Consider the following 20,033-nt stretch of genomic DNA (forward strand, 5'->3'; position numbering starts at 1 on the left):
CTGAATTGATTTGACTGAAAATTGGTGGACAGGTAGCTTAGAACCAGGAAACGGACATAGGATAATTTTTACCCCGTTTTCTATTTTTTATTCCGCGTGGACGGAGTCGCGGGTAAAAGCTAGTTAAAAATAAAATATTACAAATGTCAAACTAATGCATTGACTTACTTTGAATAGTACCTATCACATAATAAAGTATCATACAAGCTGAGTGAATAAGTTTTTTAATTTAAAAAGAAAATTTTTAATATTTTTTAAATAATTGACGTTTCACCACAAAAAGGTGTCTCGGTATGAAAACAATCCCGATTTCTGTCGTACGACCCGCGTTTAGTATCAACAGTAATTACATGTAATGACACCTAATTACGGATAAAGAATTTTGGAATTTTCGCAAGAAAACCAAAAGCTCCGCAATTTCAGTGCAATCATTTTGTAATTGCTGCCCTAAAGTTGAATCCAACGTAAGTGTAACGTTATACAAATATTTTCATATTTTTTGCGAGTAGAACTACGTATAAGTGAATAAGGCTATTGAATGTATGTACATTGTTTGAAACTATCTAAAAGCACGAACTAGAGTTTACTTGAAATGGTAGAAAACCACTCTAGTAAACTTTGTTAACACATAAACCACTAAGCATTCTATCTTCATATAAAATATGTTAACTCTATATTCACTTATTAAGTTGTATCAGGTTAAGTCTATATGGCCTTAACCCACTTTCCATCAGAGCTTAGTTATCATGATACCATCTTACCACTCAAGACTACAAAGTAAGTAAGTTGAGAAAAATTAGAAATTCATACAATATAAAAATAACTTTCTCACATTTATGTTTTGTTACTCATTTTTATAATACCTGATCTTTAACAAATCATATAATTTTCCAGTATCTCTTTTGGAAATATTTTACGCCCATTCGTGACTGAACTGAGATTTGAAATCAGTACTCATAATAAATAACCAAATAGTATCGCTAGAGGTGTCGAAACTAAAGTTTTATAACTTTAAATAATCTAGTTTTAGAAGTTTTAGGTTTCGATTTCACTTTTCTGAATATTCATATGGAACTTTATTTTTAACGACTATATTTATAACGCACATGTTATTTAAGAATGCAAAAAAGCTTGTTTCGTTTAATTTATGCCTAAGTTACCACTTCACTTCTATTTCAACTTTAATTCTGCTTATAACATAATGTAGACCACAATTAGAAATATTAATTGCAACCCTACATTTAGAATTTCATCATGAAATAAATACAAAACTGTATTTAAAGTTATAAAAACTCAGTTTCCAAGATTTCATAAAGGCTTGCAATGAGTTAAACGACATTTTAGCTTTTTTTTTGGTTTTGAATAGACGGATAATATAAAAGGATCAGGTATGATGTCTTAGGAAAGACACCGAGAACTGTGGGCAGTGGGCAGTGGGCACGGGCAGGCGGCGGCAGCGCGCGCTGTGGAGGCAGCGGGCGTGCGAAAGCTCCACGTACTCGCAGTGCCGTTAGTGCGGGCTCGGGCGGGCGGCGGGCAGCGGGCGCGGGGCGGGCGGCGGCGGGCGGGTTGTGGGAGGTACCGTTAGTGACGTCGTTCGTGACGTCGCAGCCGTGACGTCAGACGGCGCGATATAGCCGCCAGCCTCGGCGGCGGCGGCCTCAGTATCGCACCGACCGTTCACCGGCGCGTACTACCGCGCGCCCTCCCGCGAGCCTCTAGAGCAACCGAGTGAGTGAGTGCGCGTGCAGTGAGTGGAATGTGCTCGGCCGCATGAGGATCCTGCTGAGCGAACTGGGACTGTCCGGCGGGTGCTTCGACCTGACCCTGGAGCCGCGCGCCGCATCTCTGGACCCTGACAAGCCTGCGCCAGGTCAGCGCCCGCACGACGATTCGCGGACCCCTACTTCTGTGTTTATTTTCGCTTTCGTTGTGTAGAACCTCTGGATGTTGTAGACTCTGTGTGGAACTGTCGTGACGATGGCCATCGGCTAGGATGCGAGGTGCGTTGCTGACGCCCTCCACCAAACACTGTGCCCTTAAACGATTCCACCACACACGTATGTAAACCCCTTTTTGTTTTCTTTATTTATTTTATTTAACAACTTTTTAATTTTTTAATTCCTTTTTTTAAAACCCACAAACACTACATTTTCTTGTTTTTTTACTCATTTAAATATAACGTAAAACTTGTTGATACCTTAAAAAATTAAAAAGTTCTTGCAACAATAATGTGTATTCAATATGTAGTGATTTATTTATGTTTTATCATCAATTAAATAAACAATTTAATGAAGAAAAATTTTAGTGGAGAGAAGAAGTTAATTATTACAGAGCTTTTCGAAGCTTTAATTATTTCCTCCTGGTAATATATGAAAATATAATTATGAAATCTTAAGTGCAAAGGTACCTTTTACTAACTCTATTTAAAAAAAGTTAAATTTTTCGTTTAGAAAATCTAAAGTCAAATTAAAATCATAATTAATTACGCAAATATTGTAGAAGACAAGAAGCGACATAAAATAAATATTATGCGTCTGTGGCGGGCGCGTAGCCGACGTAAACAAACATCCGCATTATTCATTAACACCACAAAAAAGCGCTAAACATGCATTCGGCACCGCTATTGAAAAGTTTCGATGTCACAATAACTTTTACTGTTATTGAGCGCGACGCGAACTAAGTGCGAATATGGGCGAAGGATAAAAAGCGGCAAAACATTTCGAAATCAGACGATTCGGGACCAGACGAGATGACACTCGCCGCATCTTTACTTCCCATAACATTGCATACTTTTACACATTATTTTAACTTTAACTATCCGTCAAAAATAATTTCACCAAAGACATTTCTGTCGAACACATTTTGATATAAATTTAAAGCAAATTGGATCAGGAAACAGAGAAAATTGATGTATTGGATTATAAAATAATTTATAAATTACCAAATTCAGTAATCCTTCATTTGATTAAACTTTTACTTTTATTTGTTAAAAGTTTTTTACCACATATAATTTTATTCGCCATGAATATCTTAAAAGGTAAGATTTGACTAAATTAATTTATTTTAATTCCCTCTTGTCTTTTTTTAGTCTCCAAATATTTACTCCCTAATAAAATAAAATTACGCATATAAATTACCACGTCATTAATGTGAAAAATTGTTGACTAAAATTTTCGTATAGTTTCCCTACAAACCTACCTAAAAACATTCTGCCGATTTTATCGAATGCGGAAAGTTAGGTTTTATATTTTTATATTTATGGAACGGTAACATATTTAGTGCCGAGATACACCCAGAATAATGTAGTCAAATTAAAATGTAGTCGATCATAAACTAAGTTATACACAAAACCGGCCGGTGGACTGTCATTACGGACATTAGTATCGCCTTTGATTAGCTCACATGAAATTAACTCGCGAACGTTAAATATTAGATGTGCGTCTAATTTAGTAGAACATGTTTTGCTGTCATTGAAAAACATGTAAAATACTCTTTATCGGTATAAGACGAGGATAAAGTTTAATTAAGTACTTACGAAATGGATGGTTAAGAAGTAAGTTAATTCCGTTTTTGTTTGTGTCGGGGCATTAGGTAAGGCTAGTACTGGGTGTCGAATGTCGACGGGCCGAGGTGGCGAGGTGTATGGCCTCCGAGTCTCCATCTTGCCCAATAGCCTGTCGCAACCGGCAGACGTTGCACCTGCCGAGATACAAGATGCGAGCCTTGCAAATTACCAACTATCAATATTGTAACATCCATAATCTCACTAATATCCTCTTTACTATACAATCGATGAGAGGAAATACAAAATACTTCATTATAATTTTAGCAATGCAAAAATATCTTAAATTTTATTCGTATCTTATTTATAAGACATGAATTAGAATAAAAAGAGATATGCACCTTCCTTTTTAAGTGTATCCTTTAGTTGCATTTCTAATTTTTAGAACGTAAATGACATCAAGTTTTTCTTTTAGTAATAAACTAAATCCATCAAAGGTAAACAAAATGACAAATATGAGAATAATAAATCAGAAATCAAAGGGACACAATCATTTTCAAACAGAATTTCGTTAAAAAAGCTTGATGTCTTACTTAATATTTAATTTCCATTAAAAACATCTCTTTCCAATACAACGGTGAGAGGTGATAATTGATCGATGTCTATTCTTAGTCTTTGTGATGGACATTTATCATGTCACTAAATATTAATTACATAAAACACGGCACTAATTTGATTTTCCGCTACTTTACACACAATAGATAACAACTTTCACTTTTAGCAACTTTGTTATATTACTGGACATTAATGTCTTATGTAGAATCAACATCAGTGGGTCGGTGGGGAACTACCATAAAAACAAACCAGTTTTCATAGCTTTTATCTGTACGATATAACATAAGTAACGAAATATGAGAGAATCTCATTTACTTTATTGAAACCTAATAAAAAACGAACATAATATAAACGTACATAACACATTAGCTATATAATATAACACAAATTATTTAAATATTTCATAATATTTATTAAAAGAAATATAAGAATAATCGTTAGTAATTATTCATGTTACTTTTATATTCTATATACTATAATTATAAATTTCAGCGTCTGAGATATAAATAAAAAAGATATATAGGTACGTCAGTTATTCCTGAAGTGGTGTCTGTATACGTACACGTATATGTACGTAGTTGATAAGGCTCGCTATCAGTCGCTGGCTGGGATGACGTCACCGGGGTAATTTCGCTATCCTGTCTGCTCTCTGCGTCACTTTTACTACGACCGCCTCGTCCTCGTAGGACGGTCGCTGCCCCGCGTATACTTTTATATCGTCCATTAAGCTTCATAGATTAACATAAAACGTAGATAATAAGATCAAGTAGAAATAATAGAGAATAAATATATCAAAACATGTTTCGTCAAATCTATAAAAATCAATGAAATAAATAACTTTCACTGAGTCATTTTTGATATTAAAAAAAAATCTGCGATAGAAAAGATCCATCACGAATGTTTCCATTCTTATTTAACAAATCGGATTACGTAACTGAATAACTATGTATATATCTCTATTTTAATATAATCTGATAAAAAGCCCATTAGCTTTAAGCACGCCGCTGCTAAAATAAAAGCAGCAAGTGTTTAATTCTACGGAGAAACCAGCTGACGAAGTCGCATTTTTAGCCATTCATTTTGCGAGAATCTATCGCTTTTCGAGCAGGAATTACGTCACGTGGTCTAAAAATACGCCGGCATTGGGGGATGGGGGATGGCGGCTCGATCGAACACCGCCCGTGACGTCACGCGCCGACTTACGTAGTGTGACGTCACCCATCGATCCGCGCCCCGCTTCAAGGACGCCCTTGCCAGCTGCGGCTGCCGGCTGACGGCTGTCGGCCGCCCACCAACTACCTCGAAACTATTCGCCGTCGCCACACGGAACACTGAAACTCACCGCAACAACTTGTTTATTAGCGCTTTGACGCCAAACTAACAGGTTTCCTGGTCTATTAACAACAATTTTCATATTAAAATTAAAAGAACTAGTTTAAATTCAACTTAGCTTCAAAAATCGTATCGTATTTAAGACTAGTTTTTTTTATAGTGAAAAACTTCAATTTCAATGGTTACATTAAGACCCACATGGTAAGATGTCGAATCAGTCTTCATTCTATTACAATTCTCTAGGAACAGTAGGTTATTCCCAAAGTTCTATTTTGGTGATTTTGTCGAATCCTACCAACAAAATTCCCAAGGATTGACAATTTAACTTGAATAAGTTAACTTGTATAGAGGCAAAAAGTAAGAGAAACAACCAAGATTCTCTGTTTCTGAGAATTATGTTTTTTATCGTTTATGTTAAGATTAAAGCTACAATTGGCTTGGCAGTCAATACGACCACTTAAAGCCGAGTGTCAACATTGCAATCATTTTATGACAACAGTGTCCGCTTGTGAAATCCTCATCGCATAAATATTCCCATAAAAGTCCTTTTGACGCTTTCGAACGAATAAAATAAACACCATCTCATCCAAAATTGTATAACAATGGAGATAAAAATTAATTATACATGCATGTGACAAAACATGATTTCACAATGCGCCTGCCTACTTTGATTCGACGTTATTGACATCAAATATTGGTTCTTCTATTTAAAGACATATTTCCTAGAGACTGCGTGTTTGCAAATCTTACGAACCACTATATTACACATCACCTTTTGTCAATAGGCTGTCGAATACCGCGATGGCGCAGTAGATGAATATTCGATTCGAACTTATTTTATTCGAGTACCGAATAATACGTGTTAAAAACTTCCAAACACCATCTCCACGCTATAATTATATAAATATCCTATGGCGATATAACAACTAAGTTTATCCATCTTATTTAACCAGCAAAATATAGATGTCATGTCTATGGGAACAACAGTGTAATAGACACCTTGCAAACTCGGTTAATTATAAGAGCGGATATCTGATATTCGGAATTTTTGAAAATATGAATTTGAGTTTAAATTTAGTAAGCTATACAGTATTGTTCCATACCAATAAAAAAAAAGTTGAAACTTATCTATGGAAATTCATGATGCCGAAAATTCACAGATATTACACGTCGATTTTATTCTATTTTTTATTCACTCTTTGGGTCACTAGCACTTTTGATGTAATTTACATATAATACCAGAAAATTATATCAGAAAAAACAAATGACTAAAACCACAGTAAAAATATTAGAGAAAGCCTGTCTATAAAAAGATAAGTTTCGTCGATCATTATCACATAGTTCTAAGATATGCATAATAAAGTGTCTAAGTTTGTGTTCAGCTCGGCGACAGGCTAGCTAACATCATTAAGGTCGTTGAGAAACTTTTACTAAATTTGCAAACAAAATATACCTAACTCTAACACGTTTGTAGCGAGTGCAAAATAGAAATTAATTCAAATTTATTCCTCAATATACCCAGTTATATAATTTTATTTTATATCTACAGCAGTATTTTGTCTTCAAGGTCATTTCAAGTATGTTTGTGTAAAATTTAAAACTCAGTCAGTGGAAGATAACGATTCATTTATATAGAATATAACTCAAAAAGAACTTTAAAAGTGTACCAAGCTTTTTAAATATAAAACATTCTTAATAATATTTTTGTCACTAAAATTGAGTTTGCGTCTTTTAAGTTAAAGCATTTTTGTAGCTTTCTGGATATCTATTTTATCTTTGTTACTACTTTGGCTACGGTAATAACTGATTTACCTAATTTAACCTAATCATTTAAAATTTGTACACGAGATACATATATTGTAAAACATCTCTTGTAAAAATTGTAAGTCAAGAGTAGCGCTCGGTTATGTTTTTTTTGGTGACAATGAAATCTTAAGGCGGTTTGTTCACACAATTTAGGTTAGGTAATGATTTCAAATATTTACATTTTGTCGACTGATTAACAAAATCAATAAATCATAGACAAATCAAGCTATAAAAATAAATCCCACTAAATATATATATTTATGTATCAAACATATTAATATATTCTATGTAAATATGAATACAGAATAAGGTATAAGTGTAAAGTTGAAAAGATGCCCACACATATTTAAAAGGCCACTCCTAACGTTATTTTAAGCTATAACGAATAAATAATAACATTATATTATTTTACATATAGTCGTGATATATTAACTATTTTTTACTATTCTCTATGTATGACATATGACCCTTTCCTCCGTGACCTCGTTGGTTACACCGATCTTAAAGAATGAACTGCTATTTAATTCGAAATCTTATAGAAATTAAGTCCGTCTAGTTCATTGGTTTTTCAAATGATAATTTGCTTAAAGTAGTTTTGTAACCTTTTTAACCATAAAAGAATTCAAAAAATGTTCAAATCCAGCGGTTTCTTTAACGCGTCAAACTTTATGTAGGCACTCGATTCGCACCAGCAATTTGAGAGCGAACGTCAGACGTCAGAGCCGATGACGTCACCGTATGCCCTACCGCCACCCCAGGCCTATCGTGGCACAGCTGATAATCTGCAGCGATACGTTAAACAGATACGGCACGCAAATTAAGAGATTTTCATGCAGAACATAAATAACTCTATATCACGTTTACCTTCAAGCCAATGTCATGGAATCATTTTTGTCTCAGCATCCCTGACAAAGTCCTGGTGAAAGTCAAGTGAAGTTTAGGACGATTTTTGATTATTGCCGCCTCTTTTTTCGTAACCCTTGCACACGTTCAAGACCACTCCTTAGTACGTCACGCTCGGACATACACTGTGCGCTAATATGTTATGTACCACTTACAACAGTTTAATTGTCAGAAGTTAAATCAAAAATACATGTAATGTTTATAACTTAACTTAAGTCAAAATCTTTCTATACGTTTAGATAAAAGCTATCGATTAAGCTTTCTTTTAATTGTCTAGAATCGATTAACATTTTACGTTATGTCGATAAAATCAAATCACGTAAAAAACAAACGCACACGTTATCAAAATTACGTCCTCATCCTTGAATTACACGTGGGTTATCAAACTTCAAACGCAACAAAAGTTCGTCAGAAGCTTACGTTACATAGTGATTACGCTGAAGCATTACATTACAGCCGTCATTCACGGCGTCTCTCCGTCTATCAACACAACATTGGTAGCGTTCTACGAAATACGTCACAATCATAACAAGCCAGGATCAATACGAAATTTTAGTACCGTAGCGCCATCTATGCTCCTACAATAAAATTAAATTCCTGGTTTGCAGTCCAGGTACTTTCAACCCCTTGAAGTTTAACCTTAATGTATAGATGCCGCTGGATATCAAGTGCTACATTCACTTCTTGTAATTTCTATTTCGGGAAACAGATGGGACTAGTTAGTAATAAAATAATAATCAAAGTATAGAATGCCACTTTGATAAGAACATTTTTATGCTCATTTCTCTATACGTAATGATTAAGCTTGATGTTATTGAATAAGTCAATGTTAACTACAACTATAGGTAGGTTTTCTCCAAATTTAAACGTAATTTTTTTTTACGTTTTCCTAAAGTTTGTTTCTTAATAACCATTAAAATATTTTTAATTATTATCATAAGAAACATTTTTAATGTTAAGTACTTAATTTTATTTTAAGTTACAAAATATTTTACCTAATAATATAGAACCTAGCCTGTGGTCTTCCTTACTTTATTAATTACTGAAATAATTAACGTTTTAATGTCAGATGGCATCATCAATCTAGAAAACGTCGCCGTTGAAAAAATCGTCTTTGTTATTTTCTTTCTATTGTGCGCTTTTTCAACGCTTTTTAAATTAATTTTGACTTACTTTTTCAGCAGCTCTTTCAATATACGCTTTCAATAACTTGCTCATGGTAACGATATGATCATTAACAAAAAAGTTCTTAGTGTCTGGAAAGAAAGTATAGGGATAAAAGTATGCTAGCGGTTTAGTAGTGGCGGCGTAGCATGTCGTAGCACCTTGACGAACGACGAAACACAAATGATCTATCTTCTCGTCAGTCAAATGGTTTATTATAACATTTTCATCCCCAATTCGGAGTTTTTATCATCGTTTGATGAAAACTCCGAATTGGGGAATTAAGAATTAAAATGTCGGCATAAGAACCATTCACTTAAAACTTATAGATCTCTACCGAACTATAATTTTATGTAAGTTAACGATACTTTATTGACTTCAATCTGTAACTTATTTGTTTCATTTGAAGAGCGATAAATGTATAGATTAAAATTGTTTTGATAAATAATTTAAGATAATTTTCATTCCAATAGAAATCCATAAAATACGAGGAAAGTATTTTTGACTCAGTAGTGACTATTCAAAATTATTTTGCTTTTATGAAACGTTATAAAAATTATATAAGTAGTTTTAATTTTTATATCTATTAAAAAATATTTTGGATTGAAAAATATATAATATTGGATTGATAAAATGGACAAATCAAGATTATGATGTTAAAAACTGTTTAGCTAGTTTCTGTAAAGTTGCGAAATTTAACTAAAGTATTGAAGTTGAATATAATTGGGAACTATAGTAGAAAATGCTAAAGAGAACGTGAGGCCACAATATATTTTGTACGAATGTTTTTGTAGTGGAAGTCCACCGTTTTACATAGAAGAATTTGTCCCAATACATTTCTAGATACAAATGTGTACATACGTACTGATCACGTTTTAGATATTTAGTGAAAATCAAGAACCTCTTAAACTAATGTCGTATTATTTAAAATTGAATAAACGCAAATAACTCCATATGAATACTTGATAGTTTAAATAATTTCGTGAATGACATGAAATAGACATAATGATGGTGCTAAAATAATAAAAGTTAAAGCCGTGGAATAACTTCTAATCCTTTGTACGTTTGTATTAAGTGGAATTAATCTTTTTTTAAGTAACAATAACACAATAAAATAATAATTTGAATTTTTTAAAATTTTAATTCTATCATTCTTGACAAGTAATAATATGAAAATTGTACCGTTTTGTTTATAGTCTAATAAGACAGAAATTAATGGTTCTTATCATAATAGAAATTGCAAATGCCACTGATTTCATAACCTCCCAAGGGATGTATCGCCTTTTCGCCCCAAAAATTTTCTGACATCTTTGGTGCTTTATTATAGAACTTAAAGCCAACAATATATGGTTTAAAATACAAAAATCAGCGCTATTCTTTTGTAGTGTTTCTTTACTAAACATAGACAACTTGTATGTATAGGATTCAATTTTCGGGGCGTGGCGAATCAAGCACCGTGACACGGTGTATTCAAACAGGCAATATTCGGCGGCAAAACTGCAGTATAAAACGGGAAACCTTTCTTTTTCACCATCATTCTGTATGACACGGGGCTAGTGTTACAACGAACAACCGCGAGAGTATATCGATTAGGCAATTACGTGTGCCTGTGGTGAAGGAGGAATCAAAGTATGTTCGCCGAGGGTAAATATAAATAATGCATGAATCGTATAGCGTGATAGTTCAAAGCGCAACGCCGTTGCCCGCCACTAGCTCGTCACTACCCACTACTACCCGCCGCTACCCGCAGGCCGCAACTTCACGCATTCATGCTCCGAGCTAACTTAGAATTGTGAAATATGTAAAATATATTTTAACCAGATTCACTAGATGTTAATATGCAACTTTTTTATTAATTTTGTAATATGATTGTTACAGGGCCGAGCGCCATCGAGCCGCGCTCGCCAAGCGCCTTCTCGTCGAACTCCTCCAGCATGCTACTGCTGCAAACACACGTAAGTTGCTTCTTAGCACCACTAAATAAACAAAAAAAGAAATATCCTTTCCGTTAATCTAACACTTCAATATGTATGACTAGAAAATTATACATGATTGGCAGTGGACAATAGCAAATGACACCATGAAATAGTCATTACTTCAGTCTGAGTGGGCTCGCCATTGGCCCACCGCCGCCGCCCCTGCCCGACTTTGCCGCCTACTTCACTGCTACGCCTACATTATTGATTTTCTAAACCATATTTTTTTCTATTACAGAGCAACTACGGTTCATCCTTTACTGATCTCTTGTCCTCGCAATACCGGGAAGATTCATCGGAAATACTAGAGGAAAACTTAGACCCGTTCCCGGACGTCGAATTCCACGCACCGATTCCTCTTGAGATTAAATCGCAACGGGCGACGCCAGTGAGCGAGACCCCGTCGCCAACACTAGGCCCCGCGCTGCCAAGTTTCGAGGAAACGTACTCTGTCCGATACCCGAAGCAGGAAATGGCAGAATTCGGGATAAAAATGGACGAAGATTGCTACAACGTGAGTGCGTATTCCCATCAGGGACACACCTCTACGCAGCTCCTGTACCAATATCACCAGCCTACGCTTCCTTATGTGCCCTCAACGTACTACGCTCCGGCTCAGCCGTGTAGCCCGACGTTTGACACGGGAGGAGTCGCCCCGAATCAAGACTCCTATTCCTTGCCTCCGTTCCCGAGTTCGATCGACTTACATATATCTTCAGATCAAGGATCGAGGCAACGCCGGGCGTCATTGCCGGTCCAGCGATCGGAATCTAATAGTTCGAATGATAGTCCGAAGGTTCATGGAAGAGTTCAATGCATGCAAGCATCCGCGCCTAGTTCTGCATCGAGTTCGCCTGGCGGAGCAGCTCCGGACGCGGCGGCCGCGCGCGCTGCGCCTCCTTCGCCCAGCCAGCTGTGCGCTGTGTGCGGCGACACCGCGGCCTGCCAACACTACGGAGTCCGCACTTGCGAAGGCTGCAAAGGATTCTTTAAGCGAACCGTACAGAAGGGGTCAAAATATGTGTGCTTAGCTGAAAAATCGTGCCCGGTAGACAAGAGAAGAAGAAATAGGTGCCAATTTTGCCGTTTCCAGAAATGTCTCGCTGTCGGCATGGTTAAAGAGGTAGTTCGAACCGACTCATTGAAAGGAAGACGAGGAAGATTACCCTCGAAACCTAAATGCCCTCAGGAATCACCGCCGAGCCCGCCAATCTCCTTGATCACTGCTCTCGTCAGAGCTCACGTGGACACCTCGCCAGATTTTGCTAACCTCGATTACTCCCAGTACAGAGAGCCGAATCCTATGGAGCCCCCTCTATCGGACTTGGATGTGATTCAGCAGTTCTACTCGCTCTTGACGACGTCGATCGATATGATCAAAGTGTTCGCGGAGAAAGTGCCGGGGTACGGGGAGCTATGCATAGAAGACCGGGAGCAGCTGTTCGCGTCGGCGCGGCTCGAGCTGTTCGTGTTGCGACTGGCATACCGCACGCGGCCTGACGACACCAAGCTCACCTTCTGCAACGGCCTTGTGCTGGACAAGCGCCAGTGCCAGCGCGCCTTTGGTGATTGGTTGCACGCTGTGCTCGACTTTAGCAACACACTGCACTCCATGGACATCGACATCTCAACCTTCGCATGCCTCTGCGCATTGACTTTAATAACAGGTATTAAAACTTAACTCAGTACATACCTTAAATATTAAAAGGTGAAAATTTTAGAAACAAGTACATTTATATTAAAATCAATGCACCGACAACATAAACAAAATTTATGAGGACAAAAACAGACTCAATTAAAACATTTGGTTACGCATTGCAATGTTATATTATCATCCGCAAATTAATTAAAAGCAGTAGTAGCACTGTTTTGATATCATTTAAAATACAGTATTTATATATTTCACTCTATTAAAGCTGCTTCTTGTTATCGACAGAGAGACACGGCCTGAAGGAGCCCCACCGCGTGGAGCAGTTACAAATGAAGATCATTGGTTGCCTACGAGCACACATGCCGGGCGGCACGGGGGCGGGCGCGGGCGGCGGGGCGGGCGCGCCGCACTTCAGCCGTGTGCTGGGTGCGCTGCCGGAGCTACGCTCGCTGTCGGTGCAGGGCCTGCAGCGTATCTTCTACCTTAAGTTGGAGGACCTGGTGCCACCGCCGCCGCTCATAGAGAACATGTTCCGCGCCAGCCTGCCTTTCTAGGCGCTCCACCGCGCCCCATCGCCTTGCACGATCCCCGAGGACCATTCCCCGCCTTCGTAACGCGAATCCTTCTATCCTTAGAGCCGACTCCGTTATTTTTATAAGTGTTTACTTAGATTTAATATATTTTTAGACTAGTTGGACATTGGACTGGATATCCGACGGAATCGGTTCACACTCGTTTTAATAAATTTTATTTTGAGAAAACAAACCTTAACATATAAGTCTTTCGTGAGATATCGATATTTATTAATTAAGCTTAATTTATTGTAACTGTACATTTTTGCGTGTGGATCAATTTTATCTTACATATTTATAATTTAATCTAATTAAAAGTATAGTTGCATTTGAGTTACCGTTCGTGATCCGATGGCATCTCGTCGTACAAATATTCCTATGTTATTTACTTGTGTATTATTTAAATAAGAAAAATCTAGTCACAAGACTTACTAATGTAAAATTTGGCTTGTAAACTCCGAATTTTATAGTTATATTAATATTACGAGCGACAAGGTGAGGCACGCAATTCGCGTCCGGCGTCGGTCGTCAGTCGCCAGGCATTCTGCGCGATGCTGCCTCGGAACAGATGTTGTTTGAAGTTACCTTTTAGGTTTAATTTATTTTATATTAATCATTTTTGATAATAGGATGTTAACGTAATTTGTTATAGTGTTTGTACGAGGCTAGAGAAAAAGTTCAGCAACAAGTTTACACCACCATACTTCTTTAAACCACGTGTCTTAAAGAGTACCTTCCTAATTAGATAACTAATGTATGTCGTAATGTGAAATTATCCTTAACATGTTTTTAATTACTTAAGTAGATATCAAAAATACATATCACTTTACTTACGTAGATAGTGACAAAATAAAAAGTCCCCGATATATCCATCAAATGGGATTAACCAATTATTTAGCTGAATAACAAATTACGACTTTTTCAATAGTGTAATGGACCAAACAATCGAATGGTTTTGTAATAAATTACCGTACTATTTAAATTATTCGAACTATGAACTTCTAGTATAGTATAGTAAAATTGGTGCACTCAGTACAAATGCTAAATGTAAATAAATTGCTTATATATTTTATGATGTTAAATCGCAATGCATAAAAAATGCATATTTGTTACCTTTATTAAAAACTAGCTTTTACCCGCGACTCCGTCCGCGCGGAATAAAAAATAGAAAACGGGGTAAAAATTATCCTATGTCCTTTTCCTGGTTCTAAGCTACCTGCCCACCAATTTTCAGTCAAATCGATTCAGCCGTTCTTGAGTTATAAATGGTGTAACTAACACGACTTTCTTTTATATATATAGATGTAAGGTAACTGTTTAAAATTATGTCCTAGATTGTAAAAATTGTTATTGTATAGAAATTATGTGATAATTTTTTTACGAAATTTATATCTATTTTGATACATATTTGACTGTGCTGAACTTTTTACTCAACGCCCAATCTCCTTTAAATGTATTAGTTAATTTAAAGTAATTTTAATTGTAATTAACAGATTATTTCTTTATTCTTTATAACGTATCACTATTATTTTTATTGTTCTGTTATACACAGCAGCGTAAGTGATATGTAGGTGTTAAAAGCACAAAGCGTTATGCTTACCCTTAAAGATAGATTTTATGTGTAACGTTTTATCGTTGACTTATCGTACATGATACTGTTGTGCTTAACAAATAGTCCAAATTTCAATTGTTATCATCAATACTGGAACCTAACGCTGATAATGCAAGTGCTACCTATTTGTTAAATTTATTCGTCTCTCCCTTGATATCTGTCAAAACATTCCATCTTTGTATTATTAAAAAAAATCTGTACATGATTAATACAATATTTAACATTCGAGTACTCCCTATTTCACACTTAAATGTAGATTGCGCTGAGTAGAAGAGAACAATCTATATCATAAACGATTCAACATAGATATTTTAGAAAGTCAACCTAATCTTTAAGTTTCATAAATAGGACTATTGCTGCATTTCTTTTATATCAACAACTGTGTGATGTGCTTTTGTTACATGTTATACAATTTTTTTCTTTGTAAATATTTCACCCCAATAATACTGACGCACAGGCGTCAATTGAATTTTATATTTTCTTTTATTTATATTTCATCAATGCCCATTACCTATTACATCAACTACAGGAATACAATTACAGTAAGTATCAGAGTTGTTATCATTGCAAGTCAAATAGACGACGACGTGCACAGTACAATAAATTGTTACGTAAAAAGGTGGGGGTAATGTAGTTCATCCAACCCAGATGATAAGCTTTAGACTGTGCTTTAAGCTCTTGACGCACTTTGACCGATCAAGTTGTCTGTAAAGTTTATAATTCAGTAGTGTCCCTATAAAACATGACTAATAAAATCGATAGCAGTACTTGCAATTGTAAAAATTTTGCGTGACGCCCATTTACTTTGAGACTTAATATGTTTCAAAGGGTCGCGCAAAAAATGTTAGCCAACATTGGCCGCCAGGCATTTACGGAACCAATCAGTTCAAACCGGCTAAGGCCGATTACACCGATCAACGCCAATCTACTGTCCATCCAGCTAGAACGCGCCCTGGCATTCAACGTGAACACTCGCACTAAACATAATATGTTCGAAATTCGCGACTGTGCCATTGTGCCAAACAAGCAATTAGCCATTTTAAGTTGTTTTAAATGTTTTAATTTTTTTATTATCTGCGATTGGCACCTAAATCATTTAATCTTTGTTTTTTTTTATTGATTTTGACTTTACACTGACAGAAATTTGACAGCTGACAGCATATTGCTTTGCTTAAAGTGATGACAGGCGACTACTAAGTTTTTATGTTTATGATATTTCTATATCCATATTTTTTGACTGTTTGCATGCTCTTTCGGGCCGTGATACCCCATGTATGTGTTTAATTATCATCCGTGTTATTATCCCTACACTTAGGTTACAATTTGTATGTAAAAAAAGTTTCGTAAAGTGATATACTATAAGAATGACTGAATCAATAATTACGAAAGATACTTTGGACAAGAACCTCGAAGACTTTGAAATACAGGAAGTTTTAAAAAATGGCACAGATTTACGAGAATACGCATTACAAATTGATAAGGGGATCAAAGAAGCTGAAAAAAGTTCAGTTGCCGATTATTTGAGAGAGAGCGAAAACATCGCCTCTCTGCATGGTCAGATTGAGGAATGCGACGGTATATTAGCTCGCATGGAAAGTATGCTATTAGTGTTCCAAGTACGTATTCTCAAAGTTCTTTATAAAATTTCAACATTCAAACATTTCATACTGATTCAATAAAAGCCTCTTTTCAATTAACACACTAAAATCGCTAAAAAGTATAAGCTTTTTATTTATAGCTTCCAATTACATACTGCTAGAATAGACACTAAATGTGTCTTGGATTTCAAAAGAAAAAAAATATTTTAGCCATAGGTTCTGTAGGTACTTACCTTTCTATAGAATGTTTTTCTTTTCAGAATGATTTAGGAAGTATAAGCAATGAGATCATCAGTTTACAAAAGCGATCTGTCAACATGTCAGTACAACTTTCAAACAGACAAGCACTCAAAGGACCACTGTCCTCATTTATAGAGGACATGGCTGTATCTGAAACACTTATATTGTAAGGTCTTATTATTTTTAGGGTGTAATTTACTATCTTAATAGATTTTTGATAGTAATGAACATCAACACTCTTTTTTTGTTGTATTTTTCAGTGGAATTAATAATGTTCCTGTAATTGATAAAGAATTTATGGTCCAATTGGCAATATTGAATCAAAAAATAAACTTTGTTAAAGAACAAGATTTCAAAGAAACTAAAGCCTGCCATGATGTAAAGGATGTATTGGAGAAGTTGAAAATAAAAGCTGTAGCAAAAATAAGAACATATATCTTGGAACAAATATATAAATTCCGTAAACCAATGGCTAATTATCAAATACCTCAAAATGCGATGCTGAAATACAAGTTTTTCTTTGAGTTTGTTTTAACTAATGAGCGAAATGTTGCTCAGGAAATATGTAATGAATATATTGACACTTTGAGCAAAGTTTATTATTCTTATTTTAAATCATATGCATCAAGATTAGATAAACTTAAATATGAAGAAGTTCCTACAAAAGATGATCTAATGGGAATCGAAGATGGTTCTAAAGGAGGATTTTTTCAAAAAACAAATCTAAAAAATAAAAGTACCATCTTTACTATTGGTAACCGAGGTGATGTTCTTGCACAACAGTTGGAAGCCCCAATCATTGTTCCTCATGCTCAGCAGAAGATGAAAGTAATTTTTAAAACCTACTTTAAAAATTATGAACTTTTAGTAGTCATTTAAATGAGATGAAGAAAGAAATACAATAAATGTCTTTATTTTATCTTAAGTGTCCTAATAAATGTAGACCATAGAAAGGTTTATGAAACATTAAATAACAAATTAAACTTATTGTTTTGTTCCAGTACTCCTATGAAGCATTGTTCAGAAGCTTGCAATATGCTCTGGTAGATAACAGCTGCAGGGAATATTTATTTACTACTGAATTTTTTCACGTAAAGGCTAGTCATGCTCAGGAACTTTTTGATAGAATATTGGGAAAAACACTATCATTACTTGTGGTCTGTAATTTTTTTTTTTGCTTAGAGAATTTTCCCGTAAAAGTATATTATAACTCTTTGTTATTTTCAGAAAAGTGTAGAAAACTATGTACTGGAATGTTACGATTGTTTGGCACTATTTTTATGCATACAATTAATAAACCGTTATAAATGGATGTGCCACAAAAGAGCTGTACCTGCACTAGACAGGTAAATATAGCGTTACTAAATATAGACAATTTTAAACCTTTCATTAATCTATTTAATGTTTATCTTTCAGTTATTGGGATTCGCTATTAAGTGCATTGTATCCCAGATTAGAATATGTTTTGAAACTAAATATCCAAAGTGTCAGAGAATGTGATCCTGCTAAGTTATCTAACAAAGAACTTGGCCCCCATTATGTAAGTACAACTCTATATTATGTAAAACTATACTGTATATATAGTTTTCCCTGCGGCTCCGTCCGCGCGACATTAAAATAAAACGACGGAAACGTGGTAAAAACCAATGTCCATCAGCCAAATTGGTGCAGCCGTTGTTGAGTTATAAATAGTTAGTAGTATTATTAATGTAGATTTATTAAATCTGGCTTTAGTCTTTTGGCAGTAAAAAGAACCTGACATCTTAGGCTTAAGGAGGAAAATTGAAATTTATTTACATTTTAGATAACTCGGAGATATGCAGAATTTTCCGCTGCAATGCTGAGTTTAAGCGAACAGTTTCCATCTGAAGAATTAAATAATCTCTTATTATTGTTACAAGACGAAGTACATTGTTTCTTATTAAAAATGGCAGCCGAGTTTTCACAGAGGATTCAACAGCTTATATTTTTGATAAATAATTATGATATGGTTCTAAGTATATTAATGGAAAGGACCAGAGACAATACAAAAGAGGCGGAAAGCTTTAGAGAACAATTACAGGCAAGAAGTACAGAATATGTTGAAGAAATATTAAGTCCACATTTCGGTGGTCTGATGCAGTTTGTAAAAGAAGGTGAACAGTTACTCGAAAATGGCAAAACAAATGAGTTAGCGACTTTAGAAAAGAAATCAATGTCTTTGGTGGCATCTTTCACAGCCGGCTGGAAACAAAGTCTTGAAGAAATTCATAGAGAAGTTCTCGTCTCATTCCCCAATCTCGTCACAGGATCGGGATTATTGCAAATGGCTCTCACCAACTTTGTACAGTATTATCATAAATTTGTTAAATTATTAACACCCAATGCACGTACCCAGTTGGTCAACATTCACGTTATAATGGTTGAAATAAAGAAATATAAAACGAATTATTAACTTATTTAATTTAGTAATTCATTTATCTCGTTATTGACATGTATTTAAAAAGAAATTTATTGTAAGTTGTATGTTTATTTATGATATTTGTAAGTATGACTAGAACTAGACTTTTGAATAATGAAAATAAAAATAATTTTTAAAACTCAAATCTTTATTTTTTTATTTAAATCCTACATAAATCACAGAGAGTATAGTGCGCAAACTGAAACCCGTTTGAAAGCAGCAGTTTTTTCAATTTTAGCTTAACCTAACAGTTCTGAATACACCGAAATGGTCTCAGAAAGAGGTAATCCATGAATAATAACTAACAAATGTACACTGGCTTACGTGAATAAACTACATTTTAATTAGTTATTCCTAACTAAAACTTACTAATATTTCACATTTCACCTCGTTAAATAGTATAAAACAAAACATCCATGCTAAATAACATACATCCAATTTGACACTAAGGCTCTTCGAACACAAGGCCACGAAAATCTCAGATACTTTTGTTTCATCCGTTCGTCGAATGTATTATGTGAGTCGCTTAGAGACTAAAATCACCAGATACTGTAAGATTTAAGTAGCCTTGTGTACGAAAAGCTTAAGTATATTTTTACAAGTTTCTTATTTCTATATT

At 35.2% G+C, this 20,033-nt stretch overlaps 2 protein-coding genes across 4 annotated transcripts; both read left to right on the forward strand.

Moving 5' to 3' along the window:
- The first annotated feature begins 1,647 nt into the window (after positions 1-1,647).
- LOC106720018 (probable nuclear hormone receptor HR38) lies at positions 1,648-14,589 on the forward strand. Of its 3 annotated transcripts, XM_045683119.1 has the most exons (5): positions 1,798-1,873; positions 1,957-2,060; positions 11,204-11,280; positions 11,540-12,968; positions 13,238-14,589. In XM_045683119.1, exons 2-5 carry the CDS (start codon positions 1,997-1,999, stop codon positions 13,504-13,506), a joined length of 1,839 nt encoding a protein of 612 aa, XP_045539075.1. In that variant the 5' UTR covers positions 1,798-1,873; positions 1,957-1,996; the 3' UTR covers positions 13,507-14,589. The 3 variants fall into 3 exon arrangements, with proteins under 3 accessions (XP_045538992.1, XP_014370041.2, XP_045539075.1); XM_045683036.1 differs by lacking the exon at positions 1,957-2,060 and having other exon boundaries at positions 1,648-1,873; positions 13,238-14,587; XM_014514555.2 differs by having other exon boundaries at positions 1,794-2,060; positions 13,238-14,588.
- Positions 14,590-16,322: 1,733 nt separating this feature from the next.
- LOC106720017 (vacuolar protein sorting-associated protein 52 homolog) lies at positions 16,323-19,485 on the forward strand. Its single transcript, XM_014514554.2, has 7 exons — positions 16,323-16,752; positions 16,995-17,140; positions 17,235-17,802; positions 17,976-18,131; positions 18,202-18,320; positions 18,391-18,514; positions 18,779-19,485. Exons 1-7 carry the CDS (start codon positions 16,501-16,503, stop codon positions 19,406-19,408), a joined length of 1,995 nt encoding a protein of 664 aa, XP_014370040.2. The 5' UTR covers positions 16,323-16,500; the 3' UTR covers positions 19,409-19,485.
- Positions 19,486-20,033: the final 548 nt, after the last annotated feature.

The sequence above is a fragment of the Papilio machaon genome, chromosome 1 (assembly GCF_912999745.1).
Source record: "Papilio machaon chromosome 1, ilPapMach1.1, whole genome shotgun sequence".
Taxonomy (NCBI): domain Eukaryota; kingdom Metazoa; phylum Arthropoda; class Insecta; order Lepidoptera; family Papilionidae; genus Papilio; species Papilio machaon.